General features: G+C 46.7%; 2 protein-coding genes across 3 annotated transcripts in view; one reads left to right on the plus strand and one right to left on the minus strand.

Annotated features, from left to right (window-relative positions):
• LOC132697841 (farnesyl pyrophosphate synthase) overlaps positions 1-20,816 on the plus strand; it is a 111,687-nt gene that overhangs the window by 10,063 nt on the left and 80,808 nt on the right. The gene's annotated exons all lie outside the window — the stretch shown is intronic.
• The window catches only part of LOC132697144 (mucin-3B-like), a 28,034-nt gene that overhangs the window by 590 nt on the left and 6,628 nt on the right, over positions 1-20,816 (minus strand). Inside the window, exons 3-15 of the mRNA XM_060662469.1 lie at positions 19,663-20,807; positions 18,599-18,813; positions 17,236-18,040; positions 16,184-16,449; positions 15,677-15,730; positions 14,230-15,052; positions 12,577-14,154; positions 11,560-11,889; positions 11,053-11,382; positions 9,904-10,671; positions 7,363-7,692; positions 1,147-7,197; positions 77-314 (exon numbers count right to left, since the gene is read on the minus strand). Of these exons, the coding sequence (XP_060518452.1) occupies positions 77-314; positions 1,147-7,197; positions 7,363-7,692; positions 9,904-10,671; positions 11,053-11,382; positions 11,560-11,889; positions 12,577-14,154; positions 14,230-15,052; positions 15,677-15,730; positions 16,184-16,449; positions 17,236-18,040; positions 18,599-18,813; positions 19,663-20,807 (12,933 nt within the window). The remainder of the gene's footprint in view (positions 1-76; positions 315-1,146; positions 7,198-7,362; positions 7,693-9,903; positions 10,672-11,052; positions 11,383-11,559; positions 11,890-12,576; positions 14,155-14,229; positions 15,053-15,676; positions 15,731-16,183; positions 16,450-17,235; positions 18,041-18,598; positions 18,814-19,662; positions 20,808-20,816) is intronic.

The raw sequence follows: 20,816 nt of genomic DNA on the forward strand, positions 1-20,816 counted from the left end.
AATAAAAATCATGGAATTTGATCGTTTATACTGAGCTATTTATTGGAAAAATTTATTTATTGGTTATCAAACTAACCTTATTCTTGGAAAAGTTTTAATACTGTTGAAACCTCTGCTTGCAACGCTATATGAGCATTCCGCCACATTTTCTGGAAGATCGCAACGTTGCTTCTTAGCATTGAATTTCAAGCAAAGGGGACAAGTCATTATTGATGAGACTACCACACTGCCGCATTTGTTACTAAATGCGCAATGATAGTAATTGCTACAAGATCGATTCATACGAAAATATCCTTCGAAGCTACAGGGTGTATCTGAAACACTTTTATTATTGGTTTACGTATTATTACCTATCTAGATGTTTACTAGTTTTAAGCAGGACCCTTCGTTAGTTTTAGTTAGAAGAAACTTAAGTAAACTTTTTAAAATATATTGGGTACTCAATTTGATAGAAAATCGTTAAGTCTACAATATTTTGATTTCAGGGAACCACTGCTTGAAAGTCTATTATTCAGCAAAGTTTTGAGCAGAAATATGAAGAACAAGTATTTTTTTTCCTATATGTCACCTGTGTAAACTGTAGAACTTTACTCGATCTTATCAGATTCTTCACCAGAATATTTTTTGTGCTATCAAATAGGTCATGAGCAAATGAAAATAAGATGGCGCAAAATAGCATTGTTTGTCACTAGTTGTTTGTTCTTGAAATAATTTTTATGTGTGAATACAAACTTATCCTAAGCTCTGTACATAAGTTACTTGTACGTATTAGGCCAAGGGCTTTAATTATTAACAAAAAATTGGTAGTAGTGAGTAATATTTGATGTAGCTACAGTATCTAAAAAATTTTGTCGAAACATCGATACAAAAGTTTATGATTAAAAGTAGTAGCAAAACCGAAATAGAGACCAGAACTCGATCGAGAGGTGTTGAACTATAAGGGTGAGTGTTTTGAGCATTTTATACAGTGTTTTCCTGGTTTTGTAGGCAATTCGTTGCCAGATATTCAGTTATAAATTAAACAATCAAAATTCGCTACTAGAGTTACCTACGTTTACCCAAAATTAAATCCGAATCAAATACAAAGCAACAAACCCATTATCAATATTATAAAGTTGGCTGAAGAAGCCAAAGATGGTAACCTACCATATGTAGGAAAATGACAGATTTGCTTGCCCGGCCCCTGAAAATCCTTTAAAATAGGTGCAGTAGGTCTAAGCACTGATGTCGTAACTGCAGAATCTAGTACCTCAGAATATCCCTTGTCACCACGCTTATACGTAGGTATAGTTTCGATTGTTGTAGTTGAAGTCGGTGGTACCAACAACATCGTGTCTGTAGCCTGAACTCTCCTCGATTGGCCGTCGGCATGTGGCTTATACCTAGAGATGGTTTCGGTTGGTTTAGTTGAAGTCGTAGGTAACGACAACGTATCTGGAATTTCTGCTACCCCTAATTGTCCGTCATCATTTGGCTTAGAGGTAAGGATGGTTTCAGTTGTTGTAGTTGAAATCGTAGGTACTGATGACATTTTCGGAATTTCTAACACCCCCGATTGTTCGTTGTCATATCGCTTATAGGTAGGAGAGATGGTTTCGGTGTTTGAAGTTAGAGTCGCAGATTCCGAAGATATTTCTGGAATGTTTGTTATCCTTGACTGTCTTTCACCACTTGACTTATACGCAGGGATAATTTCTGTTCTCGTAGTTAAAGTCGCTGATATCGACAACCTTTCTAGAATGCCTAACACTCTTGTTGGCCTGTCATCAATTAGCCGATACGTATCGAGAGTCTCAACCAACCTCGCGTTTCCGTCTCCACTTAGCTCATGGGCACGGATGGTTTCGGTTGTGGTAGTTGACGCCGCTGATACCGACGACGTGTCTCGAATTTCTGCCACTCTGAATAGTCCGTCGACACTTGGCTTATAGCTAATGATGGTTTCTGTTGTTGTAGTTAATGTTGCTGGTACCGATAGCGTTTCTGGAATATCTACTACTCCCAATAGTCCGTCGCTGATTGGCTTATAAGTGACAGCGAAGCTTTTGGTTGTTGTTGTTGGCGTGTCTGGCACCAACAATGTTCCCGGGATCTCTACCACCCTCAATTGTCTGTCGCTAATTGGTTCATAGTTGGCAGAAAGAGTTTCAGTTGTGGTTGTTAACGCTGCTGGTACCGACGACTTTCCTAGAATCTCTACCACTCTCAATTGTTCATCATTACTTGGCTTATAGACGGCAGGGATGGTTTCGGTTGTTGCTGTTGACATTTCTGACACCGACGATGTTCCCGGAATTTCTACAACCCACAATTGTCCGTCGTTATTTGTCTTATAGGTGGCAGGAAGAATTTCAGTTGTTGTAGATGACGTTGTTAGTAACGTTGACGTTTCTGGAATCTCTACCACCCTGAATTGTCCGTCGCTACTTGGATTAAAGGTGGCAGGTATGGTTTCGGTTATTGTTGTTGACGTTTCTGGTACAGACGACGTTCCTGGTATCTCTACTACCCTCAATTCTCTGTCGCTACTTGGTCTATAGGTGGCAGGGATATTTTCGGTTGTTGTTGTTGACGTTTCTGGTCCCGACGACGTTCCCGAAATCTCTATAACCCTCAATTGTCCGTCGTTATTTGGTTTATAGGTGGCAGGGATGGTTTCGGTTGTTGTTGACGTTTCTGGTACCGTCGATGTTCGCGGAATCTCTACAACCCTCAATTGTCCGTCGCTACTTGTCTTGTAGATGGCAGAAAGTTTTTCAGTTGTGGTACTTGACGCTGCTGGTAACGACGACGTTCCTAGAATCTCCACTACCCTCAATTGTCCGTCGCTACTTGGTTTATAGGTGGCGCGGATGATTTCGGTTGTTGTTGTTGACGTTTCTGGTACCGACGATGTTCGCGGAATCTCTACAACCCTCAATTGTCCGTCGCTACTTGTCTTATAGATGGCAGGAAGTTTTTCAGTTGTGGTACTTGACGTTGCTGGTAGCGACGACGTTCCTAGAATCTCCACTACCCTCAATTGTTCGTCGCTAGTTGGCTTATAAGTGGCAGGGATGGTTTCGGTTGTTGTTGTTGACGTTTCTGGTACCGACGATATTCCCAAAATCTCCATACCCCTCAATTGTCCGTCGCTGCTTAGTTTAAAGGTGGCTGGGATGGTTTCAGTTGTTGTTGATTTTTCTGGTACCGACGACGTTTCCGGAATCTCTACAATACTCAAATGTCCGTCGCTACTTGTCTTATAGATGGCAGGAATGGTTTCGGTTGTTGTTGTTGACATTTCTGGTACGGACGACGTTCCCGAAATTTCTACCACCCTCAATGGTCCCTCGTTACTTATCTTATAGATGGCAGGAAGGCTTTCAGTTGTGGTAGTTGACGCTGCTGGTATCGACGACGTTCCCGGACTCTCTACCACACTCATTTGTCCATCGCTACTTGGCCCGTAGGTGGCAGGGATGGTTTCAGTTGTTGTAGATGACGTTTCTGGTACCGACGACGTTTCCGAAATATCTATAACCCTCAATTGTCCGTCGCTACTGGGTATAAAGGTGGCAGGAATGGTTTCGGTTGTTGTTGAAGTTTCTGGTACCGACGACGTTCCTGGAAACTCTACCACCCTCAATTGTCCGTCGCTACTTGGTTCATATATGGTAGGGATGATTTCGGCTTTTGTTGTTGACGTTTCTGGTCCCGATGACGTTCCCGAAATCTCTACCATTCTCAACTGTCGGTCGCTACTTGTCTTATAGATGGCAGGAAAGGTTTCAGTTGTGGGACTTGACGCTGCTGGTACTGAAGACGTTCCTGGACTCTCTACTACCCTTAGTTGTCCGTCGCTGCTTGGTTTATAGGTGGCAGAGATGGTTTCGGTTATTGTTGACGTTTCTGGTACCGATGACGTTCCCGCAATTTCTATAGCCCTCAATTGTCCGTCACTACTTGCTTTATAGGTGAGAAGGATTGTTTCCGTTGTTGATGTTGACTTTTTTGGTACCGACGACGTTCCCGAAATCTCCATAATACCCAATTGTCCGTCGCTACTTGGTTCATAGGTGACAGGGATGGTTTCAGTTGTTGTTGTCGACGTTTCTGTTACTGTAAAAGTTCCCGGAATCTCTACCACCCTCAATTGTCCGTCGCTATTTGGATTAAAGATGGCAGAAATGGTTTCGGTTATTGTTGTTGACGTTTCTGGTACAAACGATGTTCCTGAAATCTCTACCACTCTCAACCGTCCGTCGCTACTTGGCTCATATGTGGCAGAGATGGTTTCAGTTGTTGCTGTTGACGTTTCTGGTACCGACGATGTTCCTGAAATCTCCATAATACCCAATTGTCCGTCGCTACTTGGTTCATAGGTGGCAGGGATGGTTTCAGTTGTTGTTGTCGACGTTTCTGTTACTGTAAAAGTTCCCGAAATCTTTACCACACTCAATTGTTCGTCGCTACTTGGATTAAAGGTGGCAGGGATGGTTTCGGTTATTGTTGTTGACGTTTCTGGTACAGACGACGTTCCTGGTATCTCTACTACCCTCAATTGTCCGTCGCTACTTGGTTTATAGGTGACAGGGATGGTTTCGGTTGTTGTTGTGGACGTTTCTGGTACCGACGATGTTCCTGAAATCTCTAAAACCCTCAATTGCCCGTCGCTACTTGATTTACAGGTGGCAGCGATGGTTTCAGTTGTTGTTGTCGATGTTTCTGGTACCGTCGAAGTTCCCGGAATCTCTGCCACCCTCCATTGTCCTTCGCTAATTGGTTCATAGGTGGCAGAAAGAGTTTCAGTTGTGGTTGTTGACGCTGCTGGTAGCGACGACGTTCCTAGAATCTCTACCAATCTCAATTGTCCATCATTACTTGGTTTATAGATGACAGGGATGGTTTCGGTTGTTGTTGACGTTCCTGACACCGAAGATGTTCCCGGAATTTCTACCACCCGCAATTGTCCGTCGCTATTTGTCTTATGGATGGCAGGAAGAGTTCCAGTTGTTGTAGCTGACGTTGCGGATAACGACGACGTTCCGGGAATCTCTACCACCCTCAATTGTCCGTCGCTAATTGGTTTATATGGGGGAGGGATTATTTCTGTTGTTGTTGTTGACATTTCTGATACCGACGACGTTCCCGAAATCTCTATAACACTCAATTGTCCGTCGCTACTGGGTATAAAGGTGGCAGGAATGGTTTCGGTTGTTGTTGACGTTTCTGGCACCGACCACGTTCCTGGAATCTCTACCACCCTCAATTGTCCGTCTCTCCTTAGTTCATATGTGGCAGGGATGGTTTCGGCTGTTGTTGACGTTTCTGGTTCCGACGACGTTCCTGGAATATCTACCACCCTCAATTGTCCGTCGCTACTTGGTTTATATATGGCAGGGATGGTTTCGGCTGTTATTGTTGACGTTTCTGTTCCCAACGACGTTCCCGAATTCTTTACTCCTCTCAACTGTTCGTCGCTACTTGTTTCATATATGGCAGGAAGGGTTTTTGTTGTGGTACTTGATGCTGCTGGTACCGACGACGTTCCTGGAATCTTTACCACCCTCAATTGTCCGTCGCTACTTGTATTATAGATGGCAGGAACGGTTTCATTTGTCGCACTTGACGCTGCTGGTACCGAAGACGTTCCTGGAATCTCTACTACCCTCAGTTGTCCGTCGCTGCTTGGTTTATAGTTGGCAGAGATGGTTTCGGTTGTTGTTGATGTTTCTGGTACCGATGACGTTCCCGAAAGCTCTATAGCCCTCAATTGTCCGACGCTACTTGATTTATAGGTGAGAAGGATTGTTTCCGTTGTTGATATTGACTTTTCTGGTACCGACAACGTTCCCGAAATCTCTATAATACCCAATTGTCCGTCGCTACTTGGTTCATAGGTGGCAGGGATGGTTTCAGTTGTTGTTGTTGACGTTTCTGGAAAAGACGACATTCCCGGAATCTCTACCACCCTCAATTGTCCGTCGCTAGTTCGTTTATAGGTGGCAGGGATGGCTTCGGTTGTTGTTGTTGACGTTTCTGGTCCCGACGACGTTCCCGAAATCAATACCCCTTTCATCTGTCCGTCGCTACTTGTCTCATATATGGCAGGATGGATTGCTGTTGTGGTACTTGACGCTGCCGGTACCGACGACGTTCCTGGAATCTCAACGACTCTCAGTTGTTCTTCGCTACTTGTCTTATAGATGTCAGGCACGGTTTCAGTTGTTGGACTTGACGCTGCTGATACCGAAGACGTTCCTGGAATCTCTACTACCCTCAGTTGTCCGTCGCTGCTTGGATTATAGGTGGTAGAGATGGTTTCGGTTGTTGTTGACGTTTCTGGTACCGATGACGTTCCCGAAATCTCTGTAGCCCTCAATTGTCCGTCGCTACTTGGTTTATAGGTGGCAGGGATGGTTTTGGTTGTCATTGTTGACGTTTCTAGTACCGACGACGTTCCCGAATTCTTTACCCCTCTCAACTGTTTGTCGCTACTTGTTTCATATATGGCAGGAAGGGTTTTCGTTGTGGTACTTGGTGCTGCTGGTACCGACGACGTTCCTGGAATCTCTACCACTTTCAATTGTCCGTCGCCACTTGTCTTATAGATGGCAGGAAAGGTTTCATTTGTGGCACTTAACGGTGCTGGTACCGAAGGCGTTCCTGGAATCTCTACTACCCTCAGTTGTCCTTCGCTACTTGTTTTATAGGTGGCAGAGATGGTCTCGGTTGTTGTTGATGTTTGATATGTGGCAGGGATGGTTTCAGTTGTAGTTGTTGATGTTTGTGATACCGTCGAAGTTTCCTTAATCTCTACCACACTCAATTGTCCGTCGCTAAAGGTGGCTGGAACAGTCTCAGTTTTTGTTGTTGATGTTCCTGGTACCGACGACATTCCTGGTATCTCTACTACCCTCAATTGTCTGTCGCTGCTTGGTTTATAGGTGGCAGGGATGGTTTTGGTTGTCGTTGTTGACGTTTCCGGTATCGACGACGTTCCTGTAATCTTTACCACCCTCAATTGTCCGTCGCTACTTGTATTATAGATGGCAGGAACGGTTTCAGTTGTGGCACTTGACGCTGCTGGCACCGAAGGCGTTCCTGGAATCTCTACTACCCTCAGTTGTCCGTCGCTACTTGTCTCATATATGGCAGGATGGATTGTTGTTGTGGTACTTGACGCTGCCGGTACCGACGACATTCCCGGAATATCTACCACCCTCAATTGTCCGTCGCTACTTCGTTTATAGGTGGCAGGGATGGCTTCGGTTGTTGTTGACGTTTCTGGTCCCGACGACGTTCCCGAAATCAATACCCCTCTCAACTGTCCGTCGCTACTTGTCTCATATATGGCAGGATGGATTGTTGTTGTGGCACTTGACGCTGCCGGTACCGACGACGTTCCTGGAATCTCTACCACTCTCAGATGACCGTCGCTACTTGGTTTATAGGTGGCAGTGATGGTTTCGGTTGTTGTTGACGTTCCTGGTACCGATGACGTTCCCGAAATCTCTGTAGCCCTCAATTGTCCGTCGCTACTTGGTTTATAGGTGGCAGGGATGGTTTTGGTTGTCATTGTTGACGTTTCTGGTACCGACGACGTTCCCGAATTCTTTACCCCTCTCAACTGTTTGTCGCTACTTGTTTCATATATGGCAGGAAGGGTTTTTGTTGTGGTACTTGGTGCTGCTGGTACCGACGACGTTCCTGGAATCTCCACCACTCTCAGTTGTCCGTCGTTACTTGGTTTATAGGTGGCAGTGATGGTTTCGGTTGTTGTTGTTGACGTTTCTGGTACCGACGACGTTCCCGAAATCTCTACCACTCTCAATTGTCCGTCGCTACTTGTCTCATATATGGCAGGATGGATTGTTGTTGTGGTACTTGACGCTGCCGGTACCGACGACGTTCCTGGAATCTCTACCACTCTCAGTTGTCCGTCGCTACTTGGTTTATAGGTGGCAGTGATGGTTTCGGTTGTTGTTGACGTTTCTGGTACCGATGACGTTCCCGAAATCTCTGTAGCCCTCAATTGTCCGTCGCTACTTGGTTTATAGGTGGCAGGGATGGTTTTGGTTGTCATTGTTGACGTTTCTGGTACCGACGACGTTCCCGAATTCTTTACCCCTCTCAACTGTTTGTCGCTACTTGTTTCATATATGGCAGGAAGGGTTTTTGTTGTGGTACTTGATGCTGCTAGTACCGACGACGTTCCTGGAATCTCTACCACTCTCAGTTGTCCGTCGCTACTTAGTTTATAGGTGGCAGTGATGGTTTCGGTTGTTGTTGTTGACGTTTCTGGTACCGACGACGTTCCCGAAATCTCTACCACTCTCAATTGTCCGTCGCTACTTGTCTCATATATTTCAGGATGGATTGTTGTTGTGGTACTTGACGCTGCCGATACCGACGACGTTCCTGGAATCTCTACCACTCTCAGTTGTCCGTCGCTACTTGGTTTATAGGTGGCAGTGATGGTTTCGGTTGTTGTTGTTGACGTTTCTGGTACCGACGACGTTCCCGAAATCTCTACCACTCTCAATTGTCCGTCGCTACTTGTCTCATATATGGCAGGATGGATTGTTGTTGTGGTACTTGACGCTGCCGGTACCGACGACGTTCCTGGAATCTCTACCACTCTCAGTTGTCCGTCGCTACTTGGTTTATAGGTGGCAGTGATGGTGTCGGTTGTTGTTGTTGACGTTTCTGGTACCGACGACGTTCCCAAAATGTCTACCACTCTCAATTGTCCGTCGCTACTTGTCTCATATTTGGCAGGATGGATTGTTGTTATGGTACTTGACGCTGCCGGTACCGACGACGTTCCTGGAATCTCTACCACTCTCAGTTGTCCGTCGCTACTTGGTTTATAGGTGGCAGGGATGGTTTTGGTTGTCATTGTTGACGTTTCTGGTACCGACGACGTTCCCGAATTCTTTACCCCTCTCAACTGTTTGTCGCTACTTGTTTCATATATGGCAGGAAGGGTTTTTGTTGTGGTACTTGGTGCTGCTGGTACCGACGACGTTCCTGGAATCTCCACCACTCTCAGTTGTCCGTCGTTACTTGGTTTATAGGTGGCAGTGATGGTTTCGGTTGTTGTTGTTGACGTTTCTGGTACCGACGACGTTCCCGAAATCTCTACCACTCTCAATTGTCCGTCGCTACTTGTCTCATATATGGCAGGATGGATTGTTGTTGTGGTACTTGACGCTGCCGGTACCGACGACGTTCCTGGAATCTCTACCACTCTCAGTTGTCCGTCGCTACTTGGTTTATAGGTGGCAGTGATGGTTTCGGTTGTTGTTGACGTTTCTGGTACCGATGACGTTCCCGAAATCTCTGTAGCCCTCAATTGTCCGTCGCTACTTGGTTTATAGGTGGCAGGGATGGTTTTGGTTGTCATTGTTGACGTTTCTGGTACCGACGACGTTCCCGAATTCTTTACCCCTCTCAACTGTTTGTCGCTACTTGTTTCATATATGGCAGGAAGGGTTTTTGTTGTGGTACTTGATGCTGCTAGTACCGACGACGTTCCTGGAATCTCTACCACTCTCAGTTGTCCGTCGCTACTTAGTTTATAGGTGGCAGTGATGGTTTCGGTTGTTGTTGTTGACGTTTCTGGTACCGACGACGTTCCCGAAATCTCTACCACTCTCAATTGTCCGTCGCTACTTGTCTCATATATTTCAGGATGGATTGTTGTTGTGGTACTTGACGCTGCCGATACCGACGACGTTCCTGGAATCTCTACCACTCTCAGTTGTCCGTCGCTACTTGGTTTATAGGTGGCAGTGATGGTTTCGGTTGTTGTTGTTGACGTTTCTGGTACCGACGACGTTCCCGAATTCTTTACCCCTCTCAACTGTTTATCGCTACTTGTTTCATATATGGCAGGAAGGGTTTTTGTTGTGGTACTTGGTGCTGCTGTTACCGAAGACGTTCTTGGAATCTCTACTACCCTCAGTTTTCCTTCGCTACTTGTTTTATAGGTGGCACAGATGGTCTCGGTTGTTGTTGATGTTTGATATGTGGCAGGGATGGTTTCAGTTGTAGTTGTTGATGTTTGTGATACCGTCGAAGTTCCCGTAATCTCTACCACAATCAATTGTCCATCGCTAAAGGTGGCTGGAACGGTCTCAGTTGTTGTTGTTGATGTTCCTGGTACCGACGACATTCCTGGTATATCTACTACCCTCAATTGTCTGTCGTTGCTTGGTTTATAGGTGGCAGGGATGGTTTTGGTTGTCGTTGTTGACGTTTCCGGTATCGACGACGTTCCTGGAATCTTTACCACCCTCAATTGTCCGTCGCTATTTGTAATATAGATGGCAGGAACGGTTTCAGTTGTGGCACTTGACGCTGCTGGCACCGAAGACGTTCCTGGAATCTCTACTACCCTCAGTTGTCCGTCGCTACTTGGTTTATAGTTGGCAGAGATGGTTTCGGTTGTTGTTGACGTTTCTGGTACCGATGACGTTCCCGAAATCTCTATAGTCCTCAATTGTCCGTCGCTACTTGATTTATAGTTGAGAAGGATTGTTTCCGTTGTTGTTGTTGACGTTTCTGGTACCGACGACGTTCCCGAAATCTCTACCCCTTTCAACTGTCCGTCGCTACTTGTCTCATATATGGCAGGATGGATTGTTGTTGTGGTACTTGACGCTGCCGGTACCGACGACGTTCCTGGAATCTCCACCACTCTCAGTTGTCCGTCGTTACTTGGTTTATAGGTGGCAGTGATGGTTTCGGTTGTTGTTGTTGACGTTTCTGGTACCGACGACGTTCCCGAAATCTCTACCACTCTCAATTGTCCGTCGCTACTTGTCTCATATATGGCAGGATGGATTGTTGTTGTGGTACTTGACGCTGCCGGTACCGACGACGTTCCTGGAATCTCTACCACTCTCAGTTGTCCGTCGCTACTTGGTTTATAGGTGGCAGTGATGGTGTCGGTTGTTGTTGTTGACGTTTCTGGTACCGACGACGTTTCCGAAATCTCTACCACTCTCAATTGTCCGTCGCTACTTGTCTCATATATGGCAGGATGGATTGTTGTTGTGGTACTTGACGCTGCCGGTACCGACGACGTTCCTGGAATCTCTACCACTCTCAGTTGTCCGTCGCTTCTTGGTTTATAGGTGGCAGTGATGGTTTCGGTTGTTGTTGACGTTTCTGGTACCGATGACGTTCCCGAAATCTCTGTAGCCCTCAATTGTCCGGCGCTACTTGGTTTATAGGTGGCAGGGATGGTTTTGGTTGTCATTGTTGACGTTTCTGGTACCGACGACGTTCCCGAATTCTTTACCCCTCTCAACTGTTTGTCGCTACTTGTTTCATATATGGCAGGAAGGGTTTTTGTTGTGGTACTTGGTGCTGCTGGTACCGACGACGTTCCTGGAATCTCTACCACTCTCAGTTGTCCGTCGTTACTTGGTTTATAGGTGGCAGTGATGGTTTCGGTTGTTGTTGTTGACGTTTCTGGTACCGACGACGTTCCCGAAATCTCTACCACTCTCAATTGTCCGTCGCTACTTGTCTCATATATGGCAGGATGGATTGTTGTTGTGGTACTTGACGCTGCCGGTACCGACGACGTTCCTGGAATCTCTACCACTCTCAGTTGTCCGTCGCTTCTTGGTTTATAGGTGGCAGTGATGGTTTCGGTTGTTGTTGACGTTTCTGGTACCGATGACGTTCCCGAAATCTCTGTAGCCCTCAATTGTCCGGCGCTACTTGGTTTATAGGTGGCAGGTATGGTTTTGGTTGTCATTGTTGACGTTTCTGGTACCGACGACGTTCCCGAATTCTTTACCCCTCTCAACCGTTTGTCGCTACTTGTTTCATATATGGCAGGAAGGGTTTTTGTTGTGGTACTTGATGCTGCTGGTACCGACGACGTTCCTGGAATCTCTACCACTCTCAGTTGTCCGTCGCTACTTGGTTTATAGGTGGCAGTGATGGTTTCGGTTGTTGTTGTTGACGTTTCCCGTACCGACGACGTCCCCGAAATCTCTACCACTCTCAATTGTCCGTCGCTACTTGTCTCATATATGGCAGGATGGATTGTTGTTGTGGTACTTGACGCTGCCGATACCGACGACGTTCCTGGAATCTCTACCACTCTCAATTGTCCGTCGCTACTTGTCTCATATATGGCAGGATGGATTGTTGTTGTGGTACTTGACGCTGCCGGTACCGACGACGTTCCTGAAATCTCTACCACTCTCAGTTGTCCGTCGCTACTTGGTTTATAGGTGGCAGTGATGGTTTCGGTTGTTGTTGTTGACGTTTCTGGTACCGACGACGTTCCCGAAATCTCTACCACTCTCAATTGTCCGTCGCTACTTGTCTCATATTTGGCAGGATGGATTGTTGTTATGGTACTTGACGCTGCCGGTACCGACGGCGTTCCTGGAATCTCTACCACTCTCAGTTGTCCGTCGCTACTTGGTTTATAGGTGGCAGTGATGGTTTCGGTTGTTGTCGTTGACGTTTCTGGTACCGACGACGTTCCCGAAATCTCTACCACTCTCAATTGTCCGTCGCTACTTGTCTCATATATGGCAGGATGGATTGTTGTTGTGGTACTTGACGCTGCCGGTACCGACGACGTTCCTGGAATCTCTACCACTCTCAGTTGTCCGTCGCTTCTTGGTTTATAGGTGGCAGTGATGGTTTCGGTTGTTGTTGACGTTTCTGGTACCGATGACGTTCCCGAAATCTCTGTAGCCCTCAATTGTCCGTCGCTACTTGGTTTATAGGTGGCAGGGATGGTTTTGGTTGTCATTGTTGACGTTTCTGGTACCGACGACGTTCCCGAATTCTTTACCCCTCTCAACTGTTTATCGCTACTTGTTTCGTATATGGCAGGAAGGGTTTTTGTTGTGGTACTTGGTGCTGCTGGTACCGACGACGTTCCTGGAATCTCTACCACTTTCAATTGTCCTTCGCTACTTGTCTTATAGATGGCAGGAAAGGTTTCATTTGTGGCACTTAACGGTGCTGGTACCGAAGGCGTTCTTGGAATCTCTACTACCCTCAGTTGTCCTTCGCTACTTGTTTTATAGGTGGCAGAGATGGTCTCGGTTGTTGTTGATGTTTGATATGTGGCAGGGATGGTGTCAGTTGTAGTTGTTGATGTTTGTGATACCGTCGAAGTTCCCGTAATCTCTACCACACTCAATTGTCCATCGCTAAAGGTGGCTGGAACGGTCTCAGTTGTTGTTGTTGATGTTCCTGGTACCGACGACATTCCTGGAATCTCTACTACCCTCAATTGTCTATCGTTGCTTGCTTTATAGGTGGCAGGGATGCTTTTGGTTGTCGTTGTTGACGTTTCCGGTATCGACGACGTTCCTGGAATCTTTACCACCCTCAATTGTCCGTCGCTATTTGTATTATAGATGGCAGGAACGGTTTCAGTTGTGGCACTTGACGCTGCTGGCACCGAAGACGTTCCTGGAATCTCTACTACCCTCAGTTGTCCGTCGCTACTTGGTTTATAGTTGGCAGAGATGGTTTCGGTTGTTGTTGACGTTTCTGGTACCGATGACGTTTCCGAAATCTCTATAGTCCTCAATTGTCCGTCGCTACTTGATTTATAGTTGAGAACGATTGTTTCCATTGTTGTTGTTGACGTTTCTGATACCGACGACGTTCCCGAAATCTCTACCCCTTTCAACTGTCCGTCGCTACTTGTCTCATATATGGCAGGATGGATTGTTGTTGTGGTACTTGACGCTGCCGGTACCGACGACGTTCCTGGAATCTCTACCACTCTCAGTTGTTCTTCGCTACTTGTCTTATAGATGTCAGGAACAGTTTCAGTTGTGGCACTTGACGCTGCTGGTACCGAAGACGTTCCTGGAATCTCTACTACCCTCAGTTGTCCATCGCTACTTGGTTTATAGGTGGCAATGATGGTTTCGGTTGTTGTTGACGTTTCTGGTACCGATGACGTTCCCGAAATCTCTGTAGCCCTCAATTGTCCGTCGCTACTTGGTTTATAGGTGGCAGGGATGGTTTTGGTTGTCATTGTTGACGTTTCTGGTACCGACGACGTTCCCGAATTCTTTACCCCTCTCAACTGTTTGTCGCTACTTGTTTCATATATGGCTGGAAGGGTTTTCGTTGTGGTACTTGGTGCTGCTGGTACCGACGACGTTCCTGGAATCTCTACCACTTTCAATTGTCCGTCGCTACTTGTCTTATAGATGGCAGGAAAGGTTTCATTTGTGGCACTTAACGGTGCTGGTACCGAAGGCGTTCCTGGAATCTCTACTACCCTCAGTTGTCCTTCGCTACTTGTTTTATAGGTGGCAGAGATGGTCTCGGTTGTTGTTGATGTTTGATATGTGGCAGGGATGGTTTCAGTTGTAGTTGTTGATGTTTGTGATACCGTCGAAGTTTCCTTAATCTCTACCACACTCAATTGTCCGTCGCTAAAGGTGGCTGGAACAGTCTCAGTTTTTGTTGTTGATGTTCCTGGTACCGACGACATTCCTGGTATCTCTACTACCCTCAATTGTCTGTCGCTGCTTGGTTTATAGGTGGCAGGGATGGTTTTGGTTGTCGTTGTTGACGTTTCCGGTATCGACGACGTTCCTGGAATCTTTACCACCCTCAATTGTCCGTAGCTACTTGTCTTATAGATGGCAGGAAAGGTTTCATTTGTGGCACTTAACGGTGCTGGTACCGAAGGCGTTCCTGGAATCTCTACTACCCTCAGTTGTCCTTCGCTACTTGTTTTATAGGTGGCAGAGATGGTCTCGGTTGTTGTTGATGTTTGATATGTGGCAGGGATGGTTTCAGTTGTAGTTGTTGATGTTTGTGATACCGTCGAAGTTTCCTTAATCTCTACCACACTCAATTGTCCGTCGCTAAAGGTGGCTGGAACGGTCTCAGTTTTTGTTGTTGATGTTCCTGGTACCGACGACGTTCCTGGTATCTCTACTACCCTCAATTGTCTGTCGCTGCTTGATTTATAGGTGGCAGGGATGGCTTCGGTTGTTGTTGTTGACGTTTCTGGTCCCGACGACGTTCCCGAAATCAATACCCCTCTCAACTGTCCGTCGCTACTTGTCTCATATATGGCAGGATGGATTGTTGTTGTGGCACTTGACGCTGCCGGTACCGACGACGTTCCTGGAATCTCTACCACTCTCAGTTGTCCGTCGCTACTTGGTTTATAGGTGGCAGTGATGGTTTCGGTTGTTGTTGACGTTTCTGGTACCGATGACGTTCCCGAAATCTCTGTAGCCCTTAATTGTCCGTCGCTACTTGGTTTATAGGTGGCAGGGATGGTTTTGGTTGTCATTGTTGACGTTTCTGGTACCGACGACGTTCCCGAATTCTTTACCCCTCTCAACTGTTTGTCGCTACTTCTTTCATATATGGCAGGAAGGGTTTTTGTTGTGGTACTTGGTGCTGCTGGTACCGACGACGTTCCTGGAATCTCTACCACTCTCAGTTGTCCGTCGTTACTTGGTTTATAGGTGGCAGTGATGGTTTCGGTTGTTGTTGTTGACGTTTCTGGTACCGACGACGTTCCCGAAATCTCTACCACTCTCAATTGTCCGTCGCTACTTGTCTCATATATGGCAGGATGGATTGTTGTTGTAGTACTTGACGCTGCCGGTACCGACGACGTTCCTGGAATCTCTACCACTCTCAGTTGTCCGTCGCTACTTGGTTTATAGGTGGCAGTGATGGTTTCGGTTGTTGTTGACGTTTCTGGTACCGACGACGTTCCTGGAATCTCTACCACTCTCAGTTGTCCGTCGCTACTTGGTTTATAGGTGGCAGGGTCGGTTTTGGTTGTCATTGTTGACGTTTCTGGTACCGACGACGTTCCCGAATTCTTTACCCCTCTCAACTGTTTGTCGCTACTTGTTTCATATATGGCAGGAAGGGTTTTTGTTGTGGTACTTGGTGCTGCTGGTACCGACGACGTTCCTGGAATCTCTACCACTCTCAGTTGTCCGTCGTTACTTGGTTTATAGGTGGCAGTGATGGTTTCGGTTGTTGTTGTTGACGTTTCTGGTACCGACGACGTTCCCGAAATCTCTACCACTCTCAATTGTCCGTCGCTACTTGTCTCATATATGGCAGGATGGATTGTTGTTGTGGTACTTGACGCTGCCGGTACCGACGACGTTCCTGGAATCTCTACCACTCTCAGTTGTCCGTCGCTACTTGGTTTATAGGTGGCAGTGATGGTTTCGGTTGTTGTTGACGTTTCTGGTACCGATGACGTTCCCGAAATCTCTGTAGCCCTCAATTGTCCGTCGCTACTTGGTTTATAGGTGGCAGGGATGGTTTTGGTTGTCATTGTTGACGTTTCTGGTACCGACGACGTTCCCGAATTCTTTACCCCTCTCAACTGTTTGTCGCTACTTGTTTCATATATGGCAGGAAGGGTTTTTGTTGTGGTACTTGATGCTGCTGGTACCGACGACGTTCCTGGAATCTCTACCACTCTCAGTTGTCCGTCGCTACTTGGTTTATAGGTGGCAGTGATGGTTTCGGTTGTTGTTGTTGACGTTTCTGGTACCGACGACGTTCCCGAAATCTCTACCACTCTCAATTGTCCGTCGCTACTTTTCTCATATATGGCAGGATGGATTGTTGTTGTGGTACTTGACGCTGCCGATACCGACGACGTTCCTGGAATCTCTACCACTCTCAATTGTCCGTCGCTACTTGTCTCATATATGGCAGAATGGATTGTTGTTGTGGTACTTGACGCTGCCGGTACCGACGACGTTCCTGAAATCTCTACCACTCTCAGTTGTCCGTCGCTACTTGGTTTATAGGTGGCAGTGATGGTTTCGGTTGTTGTTGTTGACGTTTCTGGTACCGACGACGTTCCCGAAATCTCTACCACTCTCAATTGTCCGTCGCTACTTGTCTCATATTTGGCAGGATGGATTGTTGTTATGGTACTTGACGCTGCCGGTACCGACGACGTTCCTGAAATCTCTACCACTCTCAGTTGTCCGTCGCTACTTGGTTTATAGGTGGCAGTGATGGTTTCGGTTGTTGTTGACGTTTCTGGAACCGATGACTTTCCCGAAATCTCTGTAGCCCTCAATTGTCCGTCGCTACTTGGTTTATAGGTGGCAGGGATGGTTTTGGTTGTCATTGTTGACGTTTCTGGTACCGACGACGTTCCCGAATTCTTTACCCCTCTCAACTGTTTATCGCTACTTGTTTCATATATGGCAGGAAGGGTTTTTGTTGTGGTACTTGGTGCTGCTGTTACCGAAGACGTTCTTGGAATCTCTACTACCCTCAGTTTTCCTTCGCTACTTGTTTTATAGGTGGCACAGATGGTCTCGGTTGTTGTTGATGTTTGATATGTGGCAGGGATGGTTTCAGTTGTAGTTGTTGATGTTTGTGATACCGTCGAAGTTCCCGTAATCTCTACCACAATCAATTGTCCATCGCTAAAGGTGGCTGGAACGGTCTCAGTTGTTGTTGTTGATGTTCCTGGTACCGACGACATTCCTGGTATATCTACTACCCTCAATTGTCTGTCGTTGCTTGGTTTATAGGTGGCAGGGATGGTTTTGGTTGTCGTTGTTGACGTTTCCGGTATCGACGACGTTCCTGGAATCTTTACCACCCTCAATTGTCCGTCGCTATTTGTATTATAGATGGCAGGAACGGTTTCAGTTGTGGCACTTGACGCTGCTGGCACCGAAGACGTTCCTGGAATCTCTACTACCCTCAGTTGTCCGTCGCTACTTGGTTTATAGTTGGCAGAGATGGTTTCGGTTGTTGTTGACGTTTCTGGTACCGATGACGTTCCCGAAATCTCTATAGTCCTCAATTGTCCGTCGCTACTTGATTTATAGTTGAGAAGGATTGTTTCCGTTGTTGTTGACGTTTCTGGTACCGACGACGTTCCCGAAATCTCTACCCCTTTCAACTGTCCGTCGCTACTTGTCTCATATATGGCAGGATGGATTGTTGTTGTAGTACTTGACGCTGCCGGTACCGACGACGTTCCTGGAATCTCTACCACTCTCAGTTGTTCTTCGCTACTTGTCTTATAGATGTCAGGAACAGTTTCAGTTGTGGCACTTGACGCTGCTGGTACCGAAGACGTTCCTGGAATCTCTACTACCCTCAGTTGTCCGTCGCTACTTGGTTTATAGGTGGCAATGATGGTTTCGGTTGTTGTTGTTGACGTTTCTGGTACCGCCGACGTTCCCGAAATCTCTACCACTCTCAATTGTCCGTCGCTACTTGTCTCATATATGGCAGGATGGATTGTTGTTGTGGTACTTGACGCTGCCGGTACCGACGACGTTCCTGGAATCTCTACCACTCTCAGTTGTCCGTCGTTACTTGGTTTATAGGTGGCAGTGATGGTTTCGGTTGTTGTTGTTGACGTTTCTGGTACCGACGACGTTCCCGAAATCTCTACCACTCTCAATTGTCCGTCGCTACTTGTCTCATATATGGCAGGATGGATTGTTGTTGTGGTACTTGACGCTGCCGGTACCGACGACTTTCCTGGAATCTCTACCACTCTCAGTTGTCCGTCGCTACTTGGTTTATAGGTGGCAGTGATGGTTTCGGTTGTTGTTGACGTTTCTGGTACCGATGACGTTCCCGAAATCTCTGTAGCCCTCAATTGTCCGTCGCTACTTGGTTTATAGGTGGCAGGGATGGTTTTGGTTGTCATTGTTGACGTTTCTGGTACCGACGACGTTCCCGAATTCTTTACCCCTCTCAACTGTTTGTCGCTACTTGTTTCATATATGGCAGGAAGGGTTTTTGTTGTGGTACTTGATGCTGCTGGTACCGACGACGTTCCTGGAATCTCTACCACTCTCAGTTGTCCGTCGCTACTTGGTTTATAGGTGGCAGTGATGGTTTCGGTTGTTGTTGTTGACGTTTCTGGTACCGACGACGTTCCCGAAATCTCTACCACTCTCAATTGTCCGTCGCTACTTTTCTCATATATGGCAGGATGGATTGTTGTTGTGGTACTTGACGCTGCCGATACCGACGACGTTCCTGGAATCTCTACCACTCTCAATTGTCCGTCGCTACTTGTCTCATATATGGCAGGATGGATTGTTGTTGTGGTACTTGACGCTGCCGGTACCGACGACGTTCCTGAAATCTCTACCACTCTCAGTTGTCCGTCGCTACTTGGTTTATAGGTGGCAGTGATGGTTTCGGTTGATGTTGTTGACGTTTCTGGTACCGACGACGTTCCCGAAATCTCTACCACTCTCAATTGTCCGTCGCTACTTGTCTCATATTTGGCAGGATGGATTGTTGTTATGGTACTTGACGCTGCCGGTACCGACGGCGTTCCTGGAATCTCTACCACTCTCAGTTGTCCGTCGCTACTTGGTTTATAGGTGGCAGTGATCGTTTCGGTTGTTGTCGTTGACGTTTCTGGTACCGACGACGTTCCCGAAATCTCTACCACTCTCAATTGTCCGTCGCTACTTGTCTCATATATGGCAGGATGGATTGTTGTTGTGGTACTTGACGCTGCCGGTACCGACGACGTTCCTGAAATCTCTACCATTCTCAGTTGTCCGTCGCTACTTGGTTTATAGGTGGCAGTGATGGTTTCGGTTGTTGTTGACGTTTCTGGAACCGATGACTTTCCCGAAATCTCTGTAGCCCTCAATTGTCCGTCGCTACTTGGTTTATAGGTGGCAGGGATGGTTTTGGTTGTCATTGTTGACGTTTCTGGTACCGACGACGTTCCCGAATTCTTTACCCCTCTCAACTGTTTATCGCTACTTGTTTCATATATGGCAGGAAGGGTTTTTGTTGTGGTACTTGGTGCTGCTGGTACCGACGACGTTCCTGGAATCTCTACCACTTTCAATTGTCCTTCGCTACTTGTCTTATAGATGGCAGGAAAGGTATCATTTGTGGCACTTAACGGTGCTGGTACCGAAGACGTTCTTGGAATCTCTACTACCCTCAGTTTTTCTTCGCTACTTGTTTTATAGGTGGCAGAGATGGTCTCGGTTGTTGTTGATGTTTGATATGTGGCAGGGATGGTTTCAGTTGTAGTTGTTGATGTTTGTGATACCGTCGAAGTTCCCGTAATCTCTACCACAATCAATTGTCCATCGCTAAAGGTGGCTGGAACGGTCTCAGTTGTTGTTGTTGATGTTCCTGGTACCGACGACATTCCTGGTATATCTACTACCCTCAATTGTCTGTCGTTGCTTGGTTTATAGGTGGCAGGGATGGTTTTGGTTGTCGTTGTTGACGTTTCCGGTATCGACGACGTTCCTGGAATCTTTACCACCCTCAATTGTCCGTCGCTATTTGTATTATAGATGGCAGGAACGGTTTCAGTTGTGGCACTTGACGCTGCTGGCACCGAAGACGTTCCTGGAATCTCTACTACCCTCAGTTGTCCGTCGCTACTTGGTTTATAGTTGGCAGAGATGGTTTCGGTTGTTGTTGACGTTTCTGGTACCGATGACGTTCCCGAAATCTCTATAGTCCTCAATTGTCCGTCGCTACTTGATTTATAGTTGAGAAGGATTGTTTCCGTTGTTGTTGTTGACGTTTCTGGTACCGACGACGTTCCCGAAATCTCTACCCCTTTCAACTGTCCGTCGCTACTTGTCTCATATATGGCAGGATGGATTGTTGTTGTGGTACTTGACGCTGCCGGTACCGACGACGTTCCTGGAATCTCTACCACTCTCAGTTGTTCTTCGCTACTTGTCTTATAGATGTCAGGAACAGTTTCAGTTGTGGCACTTGACGCTGCTGGTACCGAAGACGTTCCTGGAATCTCTACTACCCTCAGTTGTCCGTCGCTACTTGGT

This window comes from Cylas formicarius, unplaced genomic scaffold (genome assembly GCF_029955315.1).
Source record: "Cylas formicarius isolate icCylForm1 unplaced genomic scaffold, icCylForm1.1 PGA_scaffold_10__41_contigs__length_53128322, whole genome shotgun sequence".
NCBI classification, from domain to species: Eukaryota; Metazoa; Arthropoda; class Insecta; order Coleoptera; family Brentidae; genus Cylas; species Cylas formicarius.